Below are 23,067 nucleotides of genomic sequence, written 5' to 3' on the forward strand. Positions count from 1 at the left end.
AATGAGTACTTGTTTTTTCATAATAAAAGTCCCAGGCAAAGACTTTATGTAAACGGGAAGTTATAGACATTAAAGAGCCCAACATTGATGTACCTTAACAACAACCTACAGGACTTTGTTTTTCAAAATAAAAGCCTCACATGGTAACTATCTTAACAGGGACTCATACTGCTATGCATGTAGTTTAAACTCCTGAATTATACTCCATTCAAACCTTTCACATCTTACAGACACAAGTACATATTCATCCCATTCCCACTCAGGCCACCATTCCTGCTTCTTCACCTTCTTCACCTTTGAGCTCTTCAGAACTCAGCCTTCACGCTGTACGTTCCTCTCTCTGTCAGTTCCCTCCTAAAGAAGGCCACCAGCTGAGGCTCCAAGCTTTACATCGTCTGTCTCTCTGGACGTGCGACAGGATATCTGCATGTTGTTTGTCTTCCTGCTCCACAGGAACAGGTCAGCATTGATTATTTACCTGCTGAACACAGAGGCTCTGTGCGGATCCTCAGGGAACTACTCCCCGATCATCTTACCCACAAACACTGCACAGCATTCTGGGAGAAACCAGATTAAGGGGAAGCATTAAAGCAACCTGAGAGTGTGAAGCAGCTGGCAGGACTTGTACTGTATGTTTGCTTTGGCTTTATTTTGCTTGGAACGTCGTGTCGAGCTTAGAGAAATTAGTTTTTGAGCCATGGAGGCGTCTTCTCCTGTTGGAGGCTTTTATTTTGAAAGAAGAGGTACTCCTCCAGGTTATTTTTGAAAAGTCGAGGTACTTCCATAGGTTTATGCTAACATAGTTTGCTTTTATTTTGAAAAAACAAACCTCATCCTGAGTTTCCTGTCAGAATACAGTCAGTCTTTTGGGACATACCTTCCTCCAGCTAGCCGTCTCCAAAGCTTTTATTATGAAAAAAGGAGGGGTAATGAGGTGATGTCAGCACTGAATCAGGGGTAAACATGAAGTCAGTTTTGGGCTTTTATTTTGACAAAACATGGCACTGATTTGGGTTTTCTGAGATCAGCGTAAAGCGCTGGCTGTCAGAAAGTTGGACGCTCGTCGTGGAGCTCGTCGTCATGATGGATGTTTCTATCGTTTCTCTCTGGCCCGGGTGTGTGCCATGATGTGGGGAGTAAATCCCCGTGGTGGGGTCATGAAAATGATTCGTGCCAAGGGAAATGTTGACAGAAGCAGCGGTGGGTGTCGGGCTGACATCATGCTGACTCTCGGGGTGTAGCGTGGTAACCCTGGATAACGCTCAGGCTGTGTGTACAGTGTGTGAGGAGACTCTGTCCACATGCAGACCCGCGGCTCCAGTGCATGTTTAACAGAGAGGGACATCAGAGGCGTTTCTCACATGAACTGGAGGATCAGAGCCTCCACACTGAGGCTGTAGATGCTGTGTGGCTCACATAGAGGGTGTGGATAGACTTGTCCAATGGGGTTCGAGCAAGAAGGACCCAAAGTCAGAGAACAGGGTCATAAAACCAAAATCCAGCTTCACTAAACCAACTGATGAGAAACACAACACGCAGGGGGACCAGGTGAGGGGAAGAACTGCAAACAAACTAGACCAGGAGGACCAGCCACTCATTTTCCCAACCCAGTTTAGATTTGACCACGCCCATTTCCACATGATGAAACCATCTCTGAAGCGTCAGAGCGTCACCGCGGAGTTTACAGTCGTTGATGGAGCATCTTTTTCAAGGCAGACGTTCATAAGATCAGAATCTGAGAATTTGTCCCACTGCGGTCAGAGAATACTAATGTTACGCTGGGACGTGTTGCACTGGCTGCAATGGGAGATGCTGCAGCAGCTAACGAAGTGTTGATGAAGCTCGTCCGTGAACACTTAATTGATCCAGGGATTCACATCATTTGTTTCCGAAGCTAGAGTAGAGGTGATATAACTCGAGTGATGTTTAGACGACGCAGAGCTTCAACGGCCAGCTTCTTCTTCCGGTTTTACTCTTGGAAACGTCAGCACCACGCCCTGCTGTTGTTCTCTTGAGCTGCTGGTGTTAAAAGGGTTTATAGACACTCCTGAAACTGCCATCCTAACCAGCCAATAAAATCTGTTCTACTCTAAGTTTAACAACCAAACAGAAGCACCACAACAGAGAGACGAGCCTCACAGCCCTGAGAACTGGATCAAAACAGAGACTGGATCCAGTTAACACACTTTTACTGGGATTGGGACTTTTTACTGGGAACAAACACTTGCTATAATTAGGAATAAACTTTCACAAAGTGACATTTAGGTTCAACTTTAGCAATGCTGCTCATGGCTTAAGACATCCATTAGCCTTAGCATTAACATCAGAGGACCTCACACATTCAGTCAGACTCACGAGTGATTCGTAATAAAACAGAAGCGACCTCATCGCTTGCTCCAATGAAAGTAGTTTACTAAAACACACCTCTGTCCCTCTGGTTCAGAGGATTTCTACTTTTGCTCAATTATGGTTTAGTTTTAACAAAAATGTGCCCAAAAGGATCACATATTTTCAAAATAAAAGCCCTAAATGGTATGTGATTATCAACAGGGGACTATTGGTACTGCCTCTGCCTTTAAATGAGTTTCATACTACTGAGCAGACTGAGAGAATAAGCCCCTCGTCATCAGGGTTATTTCTTCCAGACTTGAACTGGTGAAGAACAATGTGTTAATGTTTCAGAGGGAAGAACAACAGGTCCAAGCCTCTTCTTCTGGTCCAGCCCTTCATTCAGTTATTATCAGGTTATATTACAGCAGTGATCAGGCCCAACCCGGGCGTCTGGTTTCCCTTAGACTCACAGAGAGGAGTGCTTGTTTCACAGCTGCAGTGGATCCTGAACTACAGCCTGTGTGGAAGCATTTCTACGTCAGTAAATCATCGCCAATTAAGTTGTGAAAGATAATTATAGAAATGTCCGTGCCAGAAATCCTTCCTATAAATCATTACCGTGTTTACCTTGAAGAGCTGGGATGCCGTAACATGTTCCTTAATTATCATTTTAATATTTGACCTTCACTCTCTCCCATGGAGCCTCAACACCGATATGCTATCTTAGTACTTGTTCAACTGCAGGGACAATAAGCATCTTGTTATTATAATCAATATAAACCCAAAGATAATAACACTTAGAAAATACACTATATAGACAAAAGTATTGGGCCACTCCTCCTATGCCGCTTTTCCACCAACCCGGTCCTGGAGCCGGAGCTGGAGCCGGCTTTAAGCGCCAAAAAAACCGGATCTTTCTGGCCCCACTCGGCTGCCTGGCAAGATCCAAGAACCAAATACGTCACTCTTACTTTGGAGGGGGGGAGACTAACCTGAGTTTACAGCTCTTGGAGTACAGCGAGTACAAGTTGTAACAGCAGTATCTCTGAGCACAGGGACTACAGCGCGACCACACACTGATACACACACACTTTATAAAGTCCGGCAGCACTAACCGGGTCAGTGTGGTGCTGTTTACTCACCGGACTTTAATCACCGTTCTGTTAGTGAGCATTGGGAAGAGCAGGCAGACGTTCTCCTGTGTATTATTGCAGCGATGGGATGGAATCAGTACAGGGTTAGGGTTAGGGTTGGGGGGGGGGGGGTGTCAGACAGTGAATATGAATCAGTCAGAGCGCACGCAAACGGTTACGTCATGACGAATGACGCAGCTCCACTTGAGCTCCACTCGGCCTCGGAGCGGTGGAAACACAAGGGGTGCTACAGACTAGAACCAGAAAAGCAAAATATCGGATCTTGAACCGGATCCGGTTTGGTGGAAAGGGGCATTAGTCATTGAATTCAGGTGTCAGAATCAGAATCAGAAATACTTTATTCATCCCAAACTGGGAAATGTTTGTGTTACAGCAGCAACATACAATATAACACACATGAGAAATATCCAGATAAAATAGTGCAATGAAATGGAAAAGAGAGAAGAATATTTACAATAACAACAATAAAGATTTGAGGATGTGAAATATATACATATGTGGAATACATTGAGAGTATTTAAATACTTTACTCTGTTGAATGAGGAGGTATGGACAGATGCATATATTATGTATAGCAGATGTATATGGCAGATATGTATAATATATAGATATGTGTACTATAAACAGATGTGAGTAGACATTCACAGAGCTCAGGAGTTCAGTAGTCTTATAGCCTGTGGTATAAAACTGTCTCTGAGTCTGGTGGTCTTGGTCCGGATGCTGCGGTACCGTCTGCCAGACGGCAGCAGACAGAACAGATTGTTGCTGGGGTGATGGAGGTCCTTTAATATCCTACCGGCCTTCTTCCTACACCGCTGGGTGTAGAGGTCCTCCATGGATGGCAGCTCCGTCCTGGTGATGTGCTGAGCAGTTTTCACCACCCTCTGTAGAGTCTTACGGTTGAGGGCGGTGCAACTGCCATACCAGGCGGTGATGCAGCCAGTCAGGATACTCTCGATGGTGCACCTGTAGAAGTTGCAGAGTATCCTGGAGTCCATGTTGAACTTCCGCAGCCTGCGGAGGAAGAAGAGCCGCTGTCGAGCCGTCTTGGATATGACCCTGGTGTGATGTGTCCATGTCAGGTCCTCACTGATGTTTACCCCGAGGAACCTGAAGCTGCTGACTCTCTCCACAGGAGTCCCGTCGATGGTGATGGGTGTGTGTGCCTCTCTCTGCCTCTTCCTGTAGTCCACAATCAGCTCCTTTGTTTTGCTGACGTTGAGATGGAGGTTGTTGTCCTGGCACCAAGATGTCAGGGCTCTGACCTCCTCTCTGTACGCCGTCTCGTCGCCGTCTGTGATCAGGCCGATGACGGTCGTGTCGTCAGCAAACTTGATGATGGTGTTGGAGCTGTGTGTGGCCACGCAGTCGTGCGTGAACAGGGAGTAGAGGAGAGGGCTGAGCACACAACCCTGAGGGGCTCCGGTGTTGAGGGTCAAGGTGGAGGATGTGATGTTCCCCATCCGCACTGCCTGGGATCTGCCCGTCAGGAAGCTCATGATCCAGTCACAGAGGGCGCTGTTGAGCCCAAGGTCCCTGAGCTTAATGATGAGCTTGGAGGGCACAATGGTGTTGAATGCTGAACTGTAGTCAATGAACAGCATTCTCACATAAGTGTTCCTCTGGTCCAGGTGGGAGAGGGCAGTGTGGAGGGTGAGGGAGATGGCATCATCCGTGGACCTGTTTGCTCTGTAGGCAAACTGCAGGGGGTCCAGTGAGTCAGGGAGGGAGGAGGTGATAAAAGTTTTGACTAACCGCTCAAAGCACTTCATGATGATGGAGGTGAGTGCAACTGGGCGGTAGTCATTGAGGCAGATGGGTTTTGTCTTTTTGGGGACAGGGACAATGATGGACTCTTTAAAGCATGTGGGGACTACAGACTGGAGCAGTGACCTATTGAAAATGTCTGTGAACACATCTGCCAGCTGAACTGCACACACCTTGAGAGCACGGCCAGGGATGCCATCAGGTCCTGGAGCCCTGTGTGTGTTGATCCTTTTCAGAGATCTACACACATCTGCACTGGTTAAAACCAGTGAGCAGGGATCCTGGGCCTTTTGTGCCTCCACAGCCGGGGGCTTCTCAAAGCGTGCATAAAATGTGTTCAGTTCATCTGGGAGAGATGCAGACACTTCCTCAGCACCACTCGTTGTCCTTTTGTAGTCTGTTATTGTTTTTAGTCCAGACCACATATTTCTGGCGTTGGAGCCCTTGTAGTTCACCTCCACCTTGTCCCTGTATTGTCTTTTCGCACTGCTAATAGCTCTCCGGAGTGCATACCTGGAATTCCTGTACTCATCCAAATCACCGCCGCTGTGCGCGATGGCCCGTGCTTTAAGTTTAGCTCGGACCTCGCCGTTTATCCAGGGCTTCTCATTTGGGAATGTCCGTACAGTAATCCGCGGCACGACGTCATCGATGCATTTGCCGATGTAGCAAATTACCGCGTCAGTGTGTGTGTTTATATCGTCCTCCTCAAACACACACCACTCCGTGATGCCAAAGCAGTGGCGGAGAGCAGAGTCAGACTGCTCGGACCAACGCTGCACTGTCCTTGTCACAGGTCGGTCCCTCTTCAGTCTCTGCCGGTAAACGGGGAGCAGAAGAAGAGATATGTGGTCTGACTTGCCGAAGGGGGGGGCGGGGGAGGGCTTTATATCCATGCCGGAAAGGAGTGTAAACATGGTCCAGTGTATTTCCACCGCGCGTGGGGCAGCTGACGTGCTGATAGTATTTCGGCAGGACTTTCTTCATGTTGGCTCTGTTAAAATCCCCGGCCACAATAAATGCGGCCTCTGGCCGAGAAGTCTCTGTCCTGTCGATAATCCCATACAGCTCCTCCAGCGCTGTGTTGTTGTCAGCGTGCGGCGGAACATACACTGCTGTTAGAACAACAGATGTGAACTCCCTCGGCAGATAAAAAGGCCGGCATCCGATCATGATGTGCTCTAGGCTGGGAGAACAGTCCGAAGAAATGATCTCCACATCTGAGCACCAGTTGTTGTTAATCATGAAGCAGACACCTCCTCCCTTGCTCTTCCCTGAGTTTATTGTCCGGTCCTGGCGATGAATGGAGAATCCGTGTGGAGCAATGGCGGCGTCCGGTATCGTGGGGTCGAGCCAAGTCTCCGTGAAAACCAAAACATTACAGGTCTTAATGTCCCGTTGAAATGCCACCCTGCTACGGAGTTCGTCCAGCTTATTATCCAGGGATTGGACATTTGCCAGAAGTAAACTCGGTAGAGGAGGCCTGTTTTCACGTTTCCTCAGCCTGACCAGGACCCCGGCCCGGGAACCTCGTGGTCTCTTCCTCCTGCGCTCCACAGGTAGAGCTCCAGCAGGTAAACACGGAGACTCTCCATTGTTTGCAGGTCGTCGTGGATTATTGCTGTCCACCAGCGACCTGATGTGTAAAAGTTGTTCTCTATCATATTGGATGATAGGGCTCGCTTGGGCGGTTTGCATGTTGCAAAAAAAGTTAAAAACAACCAACAAAGTAAAACAATAAAAACACTAAGATGTGGGGTTGTTGAGGAGCTCGAGACACGGCAGCCATCCTCGGCGCCATCTTGCTCACAAATGGCTATGGAGCAGAGAGTTCTGCAGCCAGAGGGGAGTTATAGTACAGAGTTACTGCAGAGGGCAGGAAGGTTCTCCTGAACCTGTCCTTGTGACAGTGGAGCTGGAGCAGTCAGTGTCTGTGTCTCCTTCAGTCCCATCGACACAGGTGTGTAAATCAAGCAGCTAGCCATGCAGTCGGCCTTTACAAACACCTGTGAAGGAATGGGTCGTTCTAAAGCGCTCACAGTTTCCTGTTCCAGCATCACTGTGCCCCAGTGCACAAAGCAAGGTCCATAAAAGCCTGGCTGGGAGAGTCTGGTGAGGAAGAACTGGATATTGTCTATAAACATGCACTCGCTCTCCCCTGACTCTGAACAACAGAGGGTATCTGTATTAGTATTAGTGATGTTAATTATAAACAGCTACATTTAAATGTCCTTGAGTAAATGGACATCTGGTAGACCTCTGGAGATACATTACGGACACTATTTCCTCGTGAGAAATAGTGCTTTGCTAACGTAGCTGGAAGTTTTTCTATCCCGTGCAGACGCTGAAGATCTTCAGTTAATGTCCCAAAGAAGTCGGACTTTACTGACCCCTATGTGTGCATGATTTGTCACTGGAGAGGGGAAGAGGTCTGTGCACCCCCCTACTATCTCAGACATCCAAATATACACCTTGAAAGATGGACTGGGAAACAGCCAATCACTGCATAGGAAACAAACTCCAACACATAGACATGGAAATAGTCCTCACCAAAGACAGAGTGGACAGCAGATAGTTTTATCGCGTTAGCACAGTGGACGTTTCGACAGTAAAGACAGTCGTTTCCCTACATTTTAAATGTAAGTGGCATTAAAAGGTCTTAACTTATCTTACATTTCACTTGCTTTCAGCCTCAGAATCCCTTTATAAACCAACAAAAAACCCTCTAGCTACCCTTAAAATGCCAGCCACTGCCAGTTACAAGCTAAACAGCTAACAAGCTAACCAACAACATCACAAGCTTCCCATTAACTCAAAGAAACTCAAAGATAAAGCTTAAATAAGTCATTTACAATCTCATAATGACAGCTTACATCTATTTTGTCCACGTTTTTAAACATGCCTGACTGCTGGTAAATGTGTGGTTTCCCTCTTCAATCTAGTTTTTTGTAAAGTCATTAAAGTCTATATTTCACTTAAAGCTTAAGGAAACCTTGCATGGACAAAAGAAGAAGCTAACAATGCTAATAGATCAGCAAGTCGCCAGATTTGGAGCACAACAGACTCCTCATCTGAATCTAAATCTGTAGAGCTTAATTTCTCCGATGTTTCCTCTCAAAACATCTTGAATACACCTGACTCCCAAAGTCCTGCGTCAGATCTAGTCTACCTCAATGAGGCTGGAAGTGGATGCACTTCCAGCCTCTTCTCAGGAGTGTTCCCACATCCTTTACAGCGTGCCTGAAGGTGCACTTTAATTTGTGTGCTGGTGGTGTTTATGAGTCGCGTGTCAGGGTTTTAATCCGCTGCATGTGTGGAGGTGTGTCTGATTCCTCTGCAGGGCGACTTTCAGGGGATTGTTTGAGGAAGTGGAGAATCCTAGCGAGACGGCGCAGTAATGGAGAGGTCAAGTGTAAGAGATGTTTGGCATTCGCACAGCGCATCAAAGAGATATATATATATATCACCTTTCCTCTGCGACACGGGGCGGACGGTGGCCCTGCACCGTCTGCCCGGGCCGGAGGAAGCCGGGAATTAATTTCTGACGGACAGCACTAATGTGTTTCAGGCCGGAGCCCCAAGCTACAAACGCTCTCCATAACACCAAGACTGCAGGAGCACGAAGCCCACCATCTGCCAAGCAGCCGGGCAAACACACTAACACACACACTAGCACACAGTCAAGGGGTGCCAAACGGATCGATTAGCAGACGAAGAGTGTGAGGGCCACAGCGTGGGGGCCTCGGAGACCCCCTGGGTCAAAGAGACGGGGTTCTGTTTCAGCATATGCTAAATAAGTTAGCATCTCCACACACGTAAAGCCGGGGCTCAGCGCTGTAATCCCCGAACAATCTGCCTCAATCTGCACAATAAGTGGAGCGTCTCCGGTTACAGCAACACCGGGAACCCGGGGCCAGGAATGTGACTGCAGAGGGTCCGCACCGGCATCTGTTTACTTCCTGCTTGTGGAGTTGCTGCCATGAAGGAAAGCAGGATCTATAAGGGACCTCTCTGACCATATCAAATAGCATCATTTTTTCTCTGTTTGCATTTCCAGATGAGGCGCAGTGTGCAGCAGAACACCTTCAGTCCCACAGAGGGGAGGTTCTGCTACAGCTAAAGAAAAGGGGCGTGCATCATATGGAGATAAGAATCACAATTTACAGAAGTAGCATCCAGAACAATGAGTACAGTAACAATACATATTAAATAAGTGTAGCATGTTTATTGTGTGATAGCAGGTAGTTAGCTGTTAGCAGGGAGTTAGCTGTTAGCAGGGAGTTATCTGTTAGCAGGTAGTTAGCTGTTAGCAGGGAGTTATCTGTTAGCAGGTAGTTATCTGTTAGCAGGTAGTTAACTGTTAGCAGGGAGTTATCTGTTAGCAGGTAGTTAACTGTTAGCAGGGAGTTATCTGTTAGCAGGGAGTTATCTGTTAGCAGGTAGTTAGCTGTTAGCAGGGAGTTATCTGTTAGCCGGGAGTTATCTGTTAGCAGGGAGTTAGCTGTTAGCAGGGAGTTATCTGTTAGCAGATAGTTAGCTGTTAGCAGGGAGTTATCTGTTAGCAGGGAGTTATCTGTTAGCAGGGAGTTATCTGTTAGCAGGTAGTTATCTGTTAGCAGGTAGTTAGCTGTTAGCAGGGAGTTATCTGTTAGCCGGGAGTTATCTGTTAGCAGGGAGTTAGCTGTTAGCAGGGAGTTATCTGTTAGCAGGGAGTTATCTGTTAGCAGGGAGTTATCTGTTAGCAGGGAGTTATCTGTTAGCAGGGAGTTATCTGTTAGCAGGTAGTTATCTGTTAGCAGGTAGTTATCTGTTAGCAGGTAGTTAACTGTTAGCAGGGAGTTAGCTGTTAGCAGGGAGTTATCTGTTAGCAGGTAGTTAGCTGTTAGCAGGGAGTTATCTGTTAGCCGGGAGTTATCTGTTAGCAGGGAGTTAGCTGTTAGAGGGGAGTTAGCTGTTAGCAGGGAGTTAGCTGTTAGAGGGGAGTTATCTGTTAGCAGGGAGGTATCTGCTAGCGGGGAGTTAGCTTTTAGAGGGGAGTTAGCTGTTAGCAGGGAGTTAGCTGTTAGAGGGGAGTTATCTGTTAGCAGGTAGTTAGCTGTTAGCAGGGAGTTAGCTGTTAGCAGGGAGTTATCTGCTAGCGGGGAGTTAGCTTTTAGAGGGGAGTTAGCTGTTAGCAGGGAGTTAGCTGTTAGAGGGGAGTTATCTGTTAGCAGGTAGTTAGCTGTTAGCAGGGAGTTAGCTGTTAGCAGGGAGTTATCTGCTAGCGGGGAGTTAGCTTTTAGAGGGGAGTTAGCTGTTAGCAGGAAGTTAGCTGTTAGCAGGGGAGTTAGTGGGGGAGTTAGCTGTTAGAGGGGACTTAGCTGTTAGCAGGGCGTGGGGCTCTGCGCTAACAACAGTTAGCTCCTGGGAGGGCTGTGATCCAGCGTGCTAGCAGTGCTCTGGTGCAGTGAGCTCACTGTTATCTTCCCCAGGACCCCCGAGGCTAACGTTAGTGCCTGAACCCGATACCACACATGCTACACATGACTTAGCATTAGCATCTCGTCTTTCTGCTGCACATCTGGGATTCACATCCTCTGTTGGTCAACAAAAGGCTGGGGGGGCACAGGCTCTATGGGTTCTCCACATATGTTACATTAACCCTTTCCACGCTGACACGAGGCCACGCACTTTATAACCCGCGGCCGTTGGTCCTCCCCTGAAGCTCTGCTGGGTTCAGGGGGATTAGACCCCGACTTGTATGTCTGCTATGTGACAGCTGTCGGAGCTCCTCAGGGATTTGTGGGATATGAATAAACCTGACGCTGGAACTGCTTCAGTTAGAGGATACTGTCTCCCAGAGAGAGAGGATATTATTGTCATCTTAAGACCATATTATTCCCCTGATGTAACAATAGCACAGCATCAGAAATACTTTCCTCATCTCTGGGGGGAAATTGTTTTTGTGACAGTTGAGAAAGAATAATAAAACTAAATTTCTTGTAAAAAACAGCAGTAATGTGCATCTTAAAATAAGATATAAACATAAGAAATTAAAGGAATATTTCAATTGAAATAAATATATTGGAAAAGCATGTTTAAAATGATTAAAATATCTGGGACTCTGTTAACAACAATAGCACACATTTGAATATCCAGTAGTTAGCACAGCTTTATTTATGTTCAGTCATTTCTTAACATTCAATCTATTGCCGATCCAGTTCCTCAATGGTTTCAGGAACAATTCAAAGCGTTTTGCAAAAAATATGGAGGCAAACTGCAAAGACAACACGTCATTATGCACATTAGATTACAATGAAAGCATCCCAGTATAGAAGATAATATCCTTCTCTCATTCCCCCGATGGGTGTTCTGGTGTAATGAGCACCTTTGCGTGATGACTCCCAGAGAAACACAGCTAATTAACCTTTTTATTTAACGGGGCAGAGCGTCTCCCGCATTAATAACACCTCTCCAACAATCAGCTGCTAAAGGGATTAATATGAAGTGATGAGGGGATGTGCTGCTTCCGGTTTCTATGTTTAGCAGCGTTCATTAAACTGGGAACACGCGTGTGTAAACTCATGTTTTAACCCAGATTCCCGTCCCTGTTTTTATAAGAAGCTTGATTAGCGCTTCATCCTAGCGTTCATTAGGTTCCCCTGTGTTCTCCTGAGGCTTTATTTGCGTGCGGTTCTCGGGGTGACCTCACATCCCGTCTGCAGACCAGTAATCAGCCCTGGTGCTGCTATCTGAACCCGGATCAGCTGCGGTAAACAGAGCCATGTGTCAGAGAGCGCTGTGACTGACAGCCCGTCACTTCCCCTCCCTCGTCACCGCTGAGCGCTCAGATAGCATCTGCAGCTCGGATGTTTGATCCGCCACATTCCCTCTGATGTCTCCGTGTTAGCTCTGATAGCATGAAGAGGATTAAACTGTAGATCTGCAGAGAGTCGGGGAGCATCAGGAGTAATGCATCTGGGGGGGGGGTATGCATTACTCAATATAACAACCACAATCTATTCCTGATTTAAGATGAACCTCAGAACCAGGTCTTCACCGTCTGAAAGGCCTGAGAGAAGGTTCTGAACATGTCCTCCCTCTGTGGGTCTTAAGAGTCCCACAGAGACAAATACACAGACACAAGATTACTGATGTCCTACAAAGTCCGAGCTCTTCCTTCAACATGGCTAAGGTACATTTCCATATCTCAATGACACTGCGTCAGTCTCTAAAGTGTTTCTGTTTCCAGGGGAGCGTCCGTACCAGTGTCCGTACTGCGACAAAGCCTTCAGCAAGAACGACGGCCTGAAGATGCACATCCGCACCCACACCCGGGTGAGTCTGCTTCCTGCTGCTGAACTCAGTCACTGTCGTCCGTCAATGCTCCTGCGTCTCTAGTAACAGCTGTTTTCAGGATGCATGGCAAATAGATATCATACAGAGGCCATGTGCAGTGTACTACAGAGATGGAGAAAGTCCCCAGGGTTCATTCTTATATTGTTATGAGCCCTATATTTATTACAAAATGCAGATTTCCCCGTAAAATGTTAAAGTGATGCCCGAAAACAATATCTCTGTGGGTCAGAAAGGGTTTAATGAGTCCAGAGATATGGAGATGGGGTCAGAGGTCAGATGTCTGGTCAGACGGCAGAGACAGCTTACGGAGAATAAAGAGGGGATGGATGTCCGGTGGGTCTGCGGGGGACGAGTGGCAGGCAGCAGGCTGACACTGAGACTGAGATTTCTGATCCTTTCTTTACTCTCCTTTTTTCTGGAGAGGAAGTAAAGGAAGCGGAGCTCTGGATCTATTTGTTGTTGGAGGAGCGATATCTGACTCAGCAGCTTTCAGACGTGAAGACACTATTATTTTCATGCAGGATCTTTACCTGGAAGTGGGCGGGGCTTAATTTAGAAAGGAAGTGACGTTAGCGCCTCATGCTGTATTCTTCTAGAAAACCGCTGATACTCACTGGGATGAAGAGCTAACCCTTCTCTCCATCAGATGGAAGTGTAACTGTTTTTTGACAGTGGACCCTGTTAGAGTTTAGGAAGGTGTGTTTTATTTCACATTTCACCCTCACTTGAATGATATCAGTCTGATAAACTGATAAATAAACCCTCGAAAACTGGAATACCAGATCCTCCAGACATGAGTAGAGAGCTCATCCTCATTGAACAGCAGGGCATGCTGCACAGAGAGCTGCTCCTCCTCCAGCCTCCTGATTAGTGGAGATCAGGAACACCTGAGCAGAGACGGAGCCAGGAGTAGATCAGGTGCAGCTCTGCAGGGAGGAGAGAGAGGACAGAGCATGCAGCTCCTGTCTCCTGTCCCCCTTCTCCTGTCTCCTCTCTCCTTTCTGCTCTCTCCTGTCCTCTTTCCTGTCTCCTGTCTGCTCTCTCCTGTCCCCTCTCCTGTCTCCTGTCCTCTCTCCTGTCTGCTCTCTCCTGTCCCATCTTTCCTGTCTCCTGTCTGCTCTCTCCTGTCCCCTCTTTCCTGTCTCCTGTCTGCTCTCTCCTGTCCCCTCTTTCCTGTCTCCTGTCTGCTCTCTCCTGTCTCCTGTCCTCTCTCCTGTCTCCTGTCCCCTCTCCTGTCTGCTCTCTCCTGTCTCCTGTCCCCTCTCCTGTCTGCTCTCTCCTGTCTCCTGTCCCCTCTCCTGTCTGCTCTCTCCTGTCTCCTGTCCCCTCTCCTGTCCTCTCTCCTGTCTCCGGTCTGCTCTCTCCTGTCCCCTCTCCTCTCTCCTGTCTGCTCTCTCCTGTCTCCTCTCTCTTGTCCCCTCTCCTGTCTGCTCTCTCCTGTCTCCTCTCTCCTGTCTGCTCTCTCCTGTCTCCTCTCCTGTCTCCTGTCTCCTCTCTCCTGTCCCCTTTCCTGTCTGCTCTCTCCTGTCTCCTCTCTCCTGTCCCCTCTTTCCTATCTCCGGTCCCCTTTCCTGTCTGCTCTCTCCTGTCCCCTCTTTCCCCTCTCCTGTCCCCTCTTTCCTGTCTCCTGTCTGCTCTCTCCTGTCCCCTCTCCTGTTCCCTCTCCTGTCTCCTCTCTCCTGTCCCCTCTTTCCTATCTCCTGTCCCCTTTCCTGTCTGCTCTCTCCTGTCCCCTCTTTCCCCTCTCCTGTCTCCTGTCCCCTCCCCTCTCTCCTGTCCCCTCTTTCCTGTCTCCTGTCTGCTCTCTCCTGTCCGCTCTCTCCTGTCTGCTCTCTCCTGTCCCCTCTCCTGTCTGCTCTCTCCTGTCACCTCTCCTGTATCCTCTCCTGTCTGCTCTCTCCTGTCCCCTCTCCTGTATCCTCTCCTGTCTGCTCTCTCCTGTCCCCTCTCCTGTCTGCTCTCTCCTGTCCCCTCTCCTGTATCCTCTCCTGTCTGCTCTCTCCTGTCCCCTCTCCTCTCTCCTGTCTGCTCTCTCCTGTCTCCTGTCCCCTCTCCTTTCTCCTGTCTGCTCTCTCCTGTCTCCTGTCCCCTCTCCTCTCTCCTGTCTGCTCTCTCCTGTCTCCTGTCCCCTCTCCTGTCTCCTCTCCCCTCTCTGTATTATACGCATGTTGGGAGCAGAGTGGTCAGATGGAAGGGTGGGGGGGTCAGAGGTCATTGGGGGGAACAGCTGCTGAAGGTGAAGGTCACCAGGTACAGATGTTCAATGTTACCGCGGGTCAGAGCGATGCATTCTGGGTACGCAACATCACCTAAGTCCATCCATGTGTTTCCTGACCTCTGACCCTTTTAGTTCTGTCATAAGAGAAGCATCCCTGGAAAAAGATCACACACACACACACACACACACACACACACACACACACACACACACACATACTGATCACCGGCTCCTTTGGTTTCCTGAGTCGCTGGGCGCTCCTGGCCCCGCCCACCTGATAGCGGCGTTCCCAGGACCCTCACTTCCTGCATTCACCCGGTTCCCATGACAACTAAGCTCTGAACGGGCCAGGCCGCCCGGGCCGTTCACTATCAGCCCGACGGGTCAGAAACTCCCAGGATGCTCTGAACCCCTTCTCTGTCTCCGTGTGGATAACACTGATTCCACAGTACACACACACCCACACACACACACACACACACACACTTCCATATCGCCATAAACTCTCAGCCAGAGCAGATCAGGGTGTGTGTGAGCGAGAGAGTGTGTCTTCTGTCACAGGAGCAGAGCCGTGTTGGAGATGGACTTGTTTTGATGGTCTAATAATTAACACTGTCAAAACGTCATATTTAGATATATAATGTGTGTGTGTGTGTGTGTGTGTGTGTGTGTGTGTGTGTGTGTGTGTGTGTGTGTGTGTGTGTGTGTGTGTGTGTGTGTGTGTGTGTGTGTGTGTGTGTGTGTGTGTGTGTGTGTGTGTGTCTCTCTCTCTCTCTGCAGGAGAAGCCGTATAAATGCAGCGAGTGCAACAAGGCCTTCAGCCAGAAGAGAGGACTGGACGAACACATGAGGACTCACACCGGAGAGAAACCCTTCCAATGTGATGTGAGTCCATCAGCTGTTAACCCCTACTGTACCTCCACACCATCAGCTGTACCTCCACACCATCAGCTGTACCTCCACACCATCAGCTGTACCTCCACACCATCAGCTGTACCTACACACCATCAGCTGTACCTCCACACCATCAGCTGTTAACCCCTACTGTACCTCCACACCATCAGCTGTACCTCCACACCATCAGCTGTACCTCCACACCATCAGCTGTTAACCCCTACTGTACCTCCACACCATCAGCAGTACCTACACACCTTCAGCTGTACCTCCACACCATCAGCTGTTAACCCCTACTGTACCTCCACACCATCAGCTGTACCTCCACACCATCAGCTGTTAACCCCTACTGTACCTCCACACCATCAGCTGTACCTCGGCACCATCAGCTGTACCTACACACCATCAGCTGTTAACCCCTACTGTACCTCCACACCATCAGCTGTACCTCCGCACCATCAGCTGTACCTCCACACCATCAGCTGTTAACCCCTACTGTACCTCCACACCATCAGCTGTACCTCCGCACCATCAGCTGTACCTACACACCATCAGCTGTTAACCCCTACTGTACCTCCACACCATCAGCTGTACCTCCGCACCATCAGCTGTACCTACACACCATCAGCTGTTAACCCCTACTGTACCTCCACACCATCAGCTGTACCTACACACCATCAGCTGTTAACCCCTGCTGTACCTCCACACCATCAGCTGTACCTCGGCACCATCAGCTGTACCTACACACCATCAGCTGTTAACCCCTACTGTACCTCCACACCATCAGCTGTACCTCCGCACCATCAGCTGTACCTCCACACCATCAGCTGTTAACCCCTACTGTACCTCCACACCATCAGCTGTACCTCCGCACCATCAGCTGTACCTACACACCATCAGCTGTTAACCCCTACTGTACCTCCACACCATCAGCTGTACCTCCGCACCATCAGCTGTACCTACACACCATCAGCTGTTAACCCCTACTGTACCTCCACACCATCAGCTGTACCTACACACCATCAGCTGTTAACCCCTGCTGTACCTCCACACCATCAGCTGTACCTCCACACCATCAGCTGTTAACCCCTGCTGTACCTACACACCATCAGCTGTACCTCCACACCATCAGCTGTACCTCCACACCATCAGCTGTTAACCCCTACTGTACTTCCACCAGCCTCGGCCCCCCCTTGATTCCTGCAGATTTGTGTTTGCATGAGATGGCACGAGGCCAGATGTGGGGAAGGGTTTTGGGGGAGGCAGATAGAGATCTCGGCTCTCTGGAGGCAGACGCAGCGTAAACACTTGGAGAGGATCAGAGGGAGAAATTACTCTGCTTATGTTTCTGTCAGAGCTAGAGTTATTCTCAGAGGCCGGGGTGGGGTGGGGGGGGGGGACATGGGACTGAAGATCCAGTGTCTGTTAGAAATGTCTCATCACAGATCTTTAAAAAGGGGAAAGGTTCTGTTGTGATGGATAATTGAAGGACATATTCCACCAGATGTTTTCAGTGAATGAGGAGGATGAAGCTGCAGGACTTACATGTTTTGGAATGAGCTTGAGGTTCTTTGCTAATGTTAATAAATCCACCTCGAAATTCCAGAAACAAAGACCTTAAAACGAACCCTCACTCTTCTCAAGAATCAAAGCTATCCAGTTATATTCGTCTGTATGTAAATCAGAACACTGCAAAAACCCTAAAAGGGAGTGTGGTGTCCAAATCAAGAAGCACACCCAAAGCATTATGGGTACTGTAGTCCCAAAGCTTGCATGTCCCCCAAAATAGAAGTCATACAAACAATACAAAGGATTAAAAACACCTTCTGTTGACATCATAAAGCTCACATCAGCTTTGATAACCCATTTTAAAATGGGAGGGGGGAGGGTCAGTCATGGAGGAGTCTCGTACATCATGACTCTGGAATCTGAATATCTGTTAATTCTTGGAAGAACTTTTGTTGCATCACGCAGCTCTCAGTTTCTCAGACTCTGTTTGAGTGTTAACACTCGAGTCTCGCAGCGACGTCCAGCACTCCCTGAGTCTCCTCCTCGCCGCTGTCTGTACGTAACGCTCTGCTGAACGCTGACAGAGGAGGGAAACAACATGTGGGATTGATTTCAGGATTATAGAGACAAGAGCAGAGCTCAGTCCAGGACTAGTTCCCAGACAAGAGTCTGTCATAACAGGAGCGTCAGGAACATCTGTCAGGAGGAGATTTTTCTCTGAATTCCGACTTCTTTCTTTCATTCTGACTTTTTTGAGAATTTTAAAATTTGGATTGTTTAGAAATTCTGACTTTTTAAAAATTGTGACATAAAAATGTTTTGCATTCTTTTCTTTTTTAATCTGACTTTTGAAATGCAGATTTTTTTCTTGGAATTTAAACTTTCTTAACTTCTCAGAATTCAGATTTTTTTTCTCAGAACTCAAAAATAAAATGTCCCTTCTGGTCAGATCGAGCCGTGCACACCTTCACAATCTAAGAGGATAAACATGATAAAATGACCTCATTATTTCTGAACATGGCTGTGTTTGAACCAAAGAGGATTCTTAATATGCAGATTATTTCGCGCCACAGATGAACACTGTCTGTGATGTTCCCTGATTATAACTCCGCTCTGGCGCTGTTCACATATGCAGTCAGAGGACACGTGCTGCTCCGGCTGCAGGATATTAAACTGCAGCCGGAGCGGGATTACGATGATTGATGGAGGGCGATGGAGTCGCTCGTTCTGTGTAAAACGGTTTATTTATGATGGATGTTAAGTTGCATGCATTCCCTCTCTGCTGGAGGAAGAAGTGAAATCTGTCACCAAGCTCTGCTGCGTCTGATTTACAAATCCTCTGGCTGTGATAATCCTGCAGACGGTCATCTGCAGCGGAGTCGAACCCTGAAGAGGAAGCCTCCTCTGGAGGAGCCTTACAGACCATTGACATGCACTAACACCTAATGCACTACAAGAGTGGGAGCACCACAGAGAGAGGAACAGGGCCTCTTTAAAATATGTTTTGACCCACAGTGTCCTAATCTAGAAGCACACCCTAAGCATTGTGGGAAATGTAGTCCCAAACCTTTCATGACTGTCCCTCAAAATAGAATTCAAAAAGAATTTCAAAGCTCAAATATTCACTTTGTGGAACCTCAAACACGCCTTTTTAAAATGGGGGTGTCAGCTCAGGCATGGAGATTATAAAGATGTAACCTGCATTTCTCCTGTTTCCTCCAGGTGTGTGACCTGTCCTTCAGCCTGAAGAAGATGCTGAGTCGACACAAACTCACTCACAACCCCAACCGGCCGATGGCGGAGTGCCAGCAGTGCCACAAGAAGTTCACCAGGAACGACTACCTCAAAGTGCACATGGAGAACGTGCACGGGGAGACGGAGAGCTGATCCCCCCCCCGATAACGTCTCCTGCAGCATGCTGTGAACACAGATGCAGCGATAGCAGACATGTTGCTATTAAACATGCTAACGTGCAGAATATGGAAGACGTTTGGCCGAGTTAAACAGAAACCTGAGCTGGTCATTTTTCCTCGTGCGGTTGAGATATTGTTTCCCCGAAGAGACGCTGTGTCTGCTCGCAGAAATGTCTGATTTAACCAGTGTTAGGTTACATTCACCTGAAGCTCTCAACCAAAGGACTCCCTATAAGTGCTTTAACCATGAAGGAACTCCTGCAGGACGAAGCTTCTCATGGTGCTCTGGACGTTTCTGTTCAGACTGTCCAGCCTGATCTCTGCACTGCAGCGTCACTGTGAGATCATCACTGAGGGAGACACCTTTAACCTATACCTGAGCTCTTCCCCCAGGTTGGCCCTGTCAGCACCGGCCTCTGGACTCTGTTCAAACCTCAGAACCATGGTGCTCCATTTGCTGTTTCAAAATAAGAGTATTAAAACAGGCTGGATGCAGAGTCTGAACCAGAGCAGAGGATAAAGGTTTTATCTCCAGAGAGCGTCGGTGTTTGGTTATCCTCCTCAGATCCTCCAGGTTCTTTCAAAAGTTTCTTTAACACCAGTGGTTCTGTGAAGAAACCAGATCTCTGTTCCAGTCGTAATCTGTTAGAAAACATAAAACTGTACCTTTAATAATAATTTAAGAGTAAGTACCCGCTGTCTTTTGGTGCTAAGTGTGTTTCTGTTTCCATGATGTATTAGTACGGAGGCCGACAGGTGCAAACACGCCTCCATCAGGAGCAACGCTGCAGCTGTACAAACACACGTCTCTCTTTAGTGTCCCCTGGTCTCCAGCTGTGTGCGTCTCTCTTTAGTGTCCCCTGGTCTCCAGCTGTGTGCGTCTCTCTTTAGTGTCCCCTGGTCTCCGTTGTGTGCGTCTGTCTTTAGTGTCCCCTGGTCTCCAGCTGTATGCGTCTCTCTTTAGTGTCCCCTGGTCTCCGTTGTGTGCGTCTCTCTTTAGTGTCCCCTGGTCTCCAGCTGTGTGCGTCTGTCTTTAGTGTCCCCTGGTCTCCAGCTGTGTGCGTCTCTCTTTAGTGTCCCCTGGTCTCCAGCTGTGTGCGTCTCTCTTTAGTGTCCCCTGGTCTCCAGCTGTGTGCGTCTGTCTTTAGTGTCCCCTGGTCTCCAGCAGTGTGCGTCTCTCTTTAGTGTCCCCTGGTCTCCAGCTGTGTGCGTCTGTCTTTAGTGTCCCCTGGTCTCCAGCTGTGTGCGTCTCTCTTTAGGGTCCCCTGGTCTCCAGCTGTGTGCGTCTCTCTTTAGTGTCCCCTGGTCTCCAGCTGTGTGCGTCTCTCTTTAGTGTCCCCTGGTCTCCGTTGTGTTGGAGCTTCTTGCAGCGTTTGGTTTCTGCAGCTTTCAGTAAACTGCTCATGTTTCCTCTGCTGAATGTTCTCTAGATGCTGCATGAGTTGAAGAGCTGCTGCAGATGTTTCTGCATGAGTTTCTGCATCCTCTCTGAAGCTGCAGCACGTTGGCACCTGTCGGCCTCCGTATATTAGGGACCAAAGGAAAATCCAAAGTACTGTGTGTACGAGTAGGACAGTGTATTAGGGCCAGAAGAAGGGGGTAAGATAAGCAAATGTCTTTCCTTTTTTATGGATGGAGCTAATTTATCGAAGTGTTTCATTTGTTGCTAACTGTAGTGTTTAATCACAGAGAAATTATTGGAGAATGTTAAAAAAGAAATGTTGTTTTCATAGTAAATGTCACCTACATCTTAAGGGGAGATGAAGGTCCACATGTAAACAATTCATTGAGACATTATTTTAGGAGTCAAAATGCATTAAAAGAAATGTTGGGTTGGGTCTCATATTTATCTTCACGTGTTGCCCTCTTATTATTTCCCTATCCAGCTTTTTTCTCATAAATATTCAACTTAAATCTCTCATTTTCCTCTGGAGATATGACTCCCCCCTTACCTTCTCTGGCCCTGATAGGCTTCCGTACTTCATGTATAGTTGTGAATGTGTTCCTGACCTTGCCTTACAGTGTGTGTTCATCAATGTTAATACAGTGTTTCATGTGTTTCAATACAGCTCAGTGTCTTTCCTGTCACACACACACACACACACACACACACACACACACACACACACACACACACACACACACACACACACACACACACACACACACACACACACACAGACACAGACACACACATCACTTCACACGTTTGTATTTTGAAATGTATAAAACCTCATCACTGAGCAAACAGCCGTCTCCTGCCCGTCTGGGGGGGGGGGATTCTCCGGGTTGCTGCAGCGCTGATGGAAGTTCCTTCAAAGCCACGAGACAGACTAACTGAGGGGACTGGACGAGAGGACAGTCAAACACACGCACGCACGCACACACACACACACACACACACACACACACACACACACACACACACAGCCACAGGATCTGTCTGACACACACATACACCACACACACACACACACACAGATTTGTCTGCTGATGGTTCTAATTTAATCTGCACTCCAGGCGAGCAGCAGGTCAAATGGACGGATTATTTCATCAGGAGGAAATTGGGAGAAGAGCTATCAGTAAACTGCACAAAGAGCCCCCCGCCCCCCACCAGTGTTTGTGAGGGGGAGGCAGGGAGCCCCCATGTTTATGTTGCAGGAAACGCAGCCACATCTGAAGCTCAATGGTGGGTGCGACAGACGGGGGGCGGGGGGGGGGCGTACGAGGCTCAAGCTGTCGGGGTGGAGGTGTGTCTCTCCAGGTAAGTCCTCAGCCAGGATTGAGGGTGCGTTCCAGGTGGACTGGGAAGTGGTGATATCTTAGTTCCCAGTCGGGACTTTCCCTAGGAACCCCGCCATGTTTACATTCAGTAACACTGAAAAAGAGGAGTTAGCAACTGGAAGTGATGCTCAAGCTGTAAACAACAACAACTACAACAACAACTTTCCTGCGGGCGGACACCTTTTCCGACTCGTGCTACTGGAACGCAGACATTCCCAGTTCAGAGCTCCCACTTCCAGTGTTCACGAGTCCAATGAGCGAGCAGGAAGACTCGTCTTCTGAAGACCAGGGGAGATGAAAGGACAGATTCAGTGTCTCCTGTCTCCTTCAGTGTGTCCTCTGAGCTTCAACACCTCCTTCAGCTTCAGTGTCTCCTTCAGTATCTCCTGTCTCCTTCAGTGTCTCCTTCAGCATCTCCTGTCTCCTTCAGCGTCTCCTGTCTCCTTCAGTGTCTCCTCTCAGCTTCAGTGTCTCCGGTCTCCTTCAGTGTGTCCTCTCAGCTTCAGTGTCTCCTGTCTCCTTCAGTGTCTCCTGTCTCCTTCAGTGTGTCCTCTCAGCTTCAGTGTCTCCTGTCTCCTTCAGTCTGTCCTCTGAGCTTCAACATCTCCTTCAGCTTCAGTGTCTCCTTCAGTATCTCCTGTCTCCTTCAGTGTCTCCTTCAGTGTGTCCTGTCTCCTTCAGCATCTCCTGTCTCCTTCAGCGTCTCCTGTCTCCTTCAGTGTCTCCTCTCAGCTTCAATGTCTCCTGTCTCCTTCAGTGTCTCCTGTCTCCTTCAGTGTGTCCTCTCAGCTTCAGTGTCTCCTGTCTCCTTCAGTGTCTCCTGTCTCCTTCAGTGTGTCCTCTCAGCTTCAGTGTCTCCTCTCAGCTTCAGTGTGTCCTGTCTCCTTCAGTGTTTCCTTTCTCCTTCAGTCTGTCCTCTGAGCTTCAGCATCTCCTTCAGCTTCAGTGTCTCCTTCAGTATCTCCTGTCTCCTTCAGCATCTCCTGTCTCCTTCGGCGTCTCCTGTCTCCTTCAGTGTGTCCTGTCTCCTTCAGCATCTCCTGTCTCCTTCAGCGTCTCCTGTCTCCTTCAGTGTCTCCTTCAGTGTGTCCTGTCTCCTTCAGCATCTCCTGTCTCCTTCAGCGTCTCCTGTCTCCTTCAGTGTCTCCTCTCAGCTTCA

General features: G+C 48.4%; 1 protein-coding gene across 1 annotated transcript in view; it reads left to right on the forward strand.

The window, feature by feature from the left end:
* prdm5 (PR domain containing 5) overlaps positions 1-21,144 on the forward strand; it is a 38,959-nt gene extending 17,815 nt beyond the window's left edge. The window contains exons 14-16 of the mRNA XM_063891756.1: positions 12,484-12,569; positions 15,589-15,693; positions 18,934-21,144. Of these exons, the coding sequence (XP_063747826.1) occupies positions 12,484-12,569; positions 15,589-15,693; positions 18,934-19,098 (356 nt within the window). The 3' untranslated portion in view covers positions 19,099-21,144. The remainder of the gene's footprint in view (positions 1-12,483; positions 12,570-15,588; positions 15,694-18,933) is intronic.
* The last annotated feature ends 1,923 nt before the right edge of the window (positions 21,145-23,067 follow it).

Source organism: Eleginops maclovinus, chromosome 9, assembly GCF_036324505.1.
Source record: "Eleginops maclovinus isolate JMC-PN-2008 ecotype Puerto Natales chromosome 9, JC_Emac_rtc_rv5, whole genome shotgun sequence".
Classification (NCBI taxonomy): Eukaryota; Metazoa; Chordata; class Actinopteri; order Perciformes; family Eleginopidae; genus Eleginops; species Eleginops maclovinus.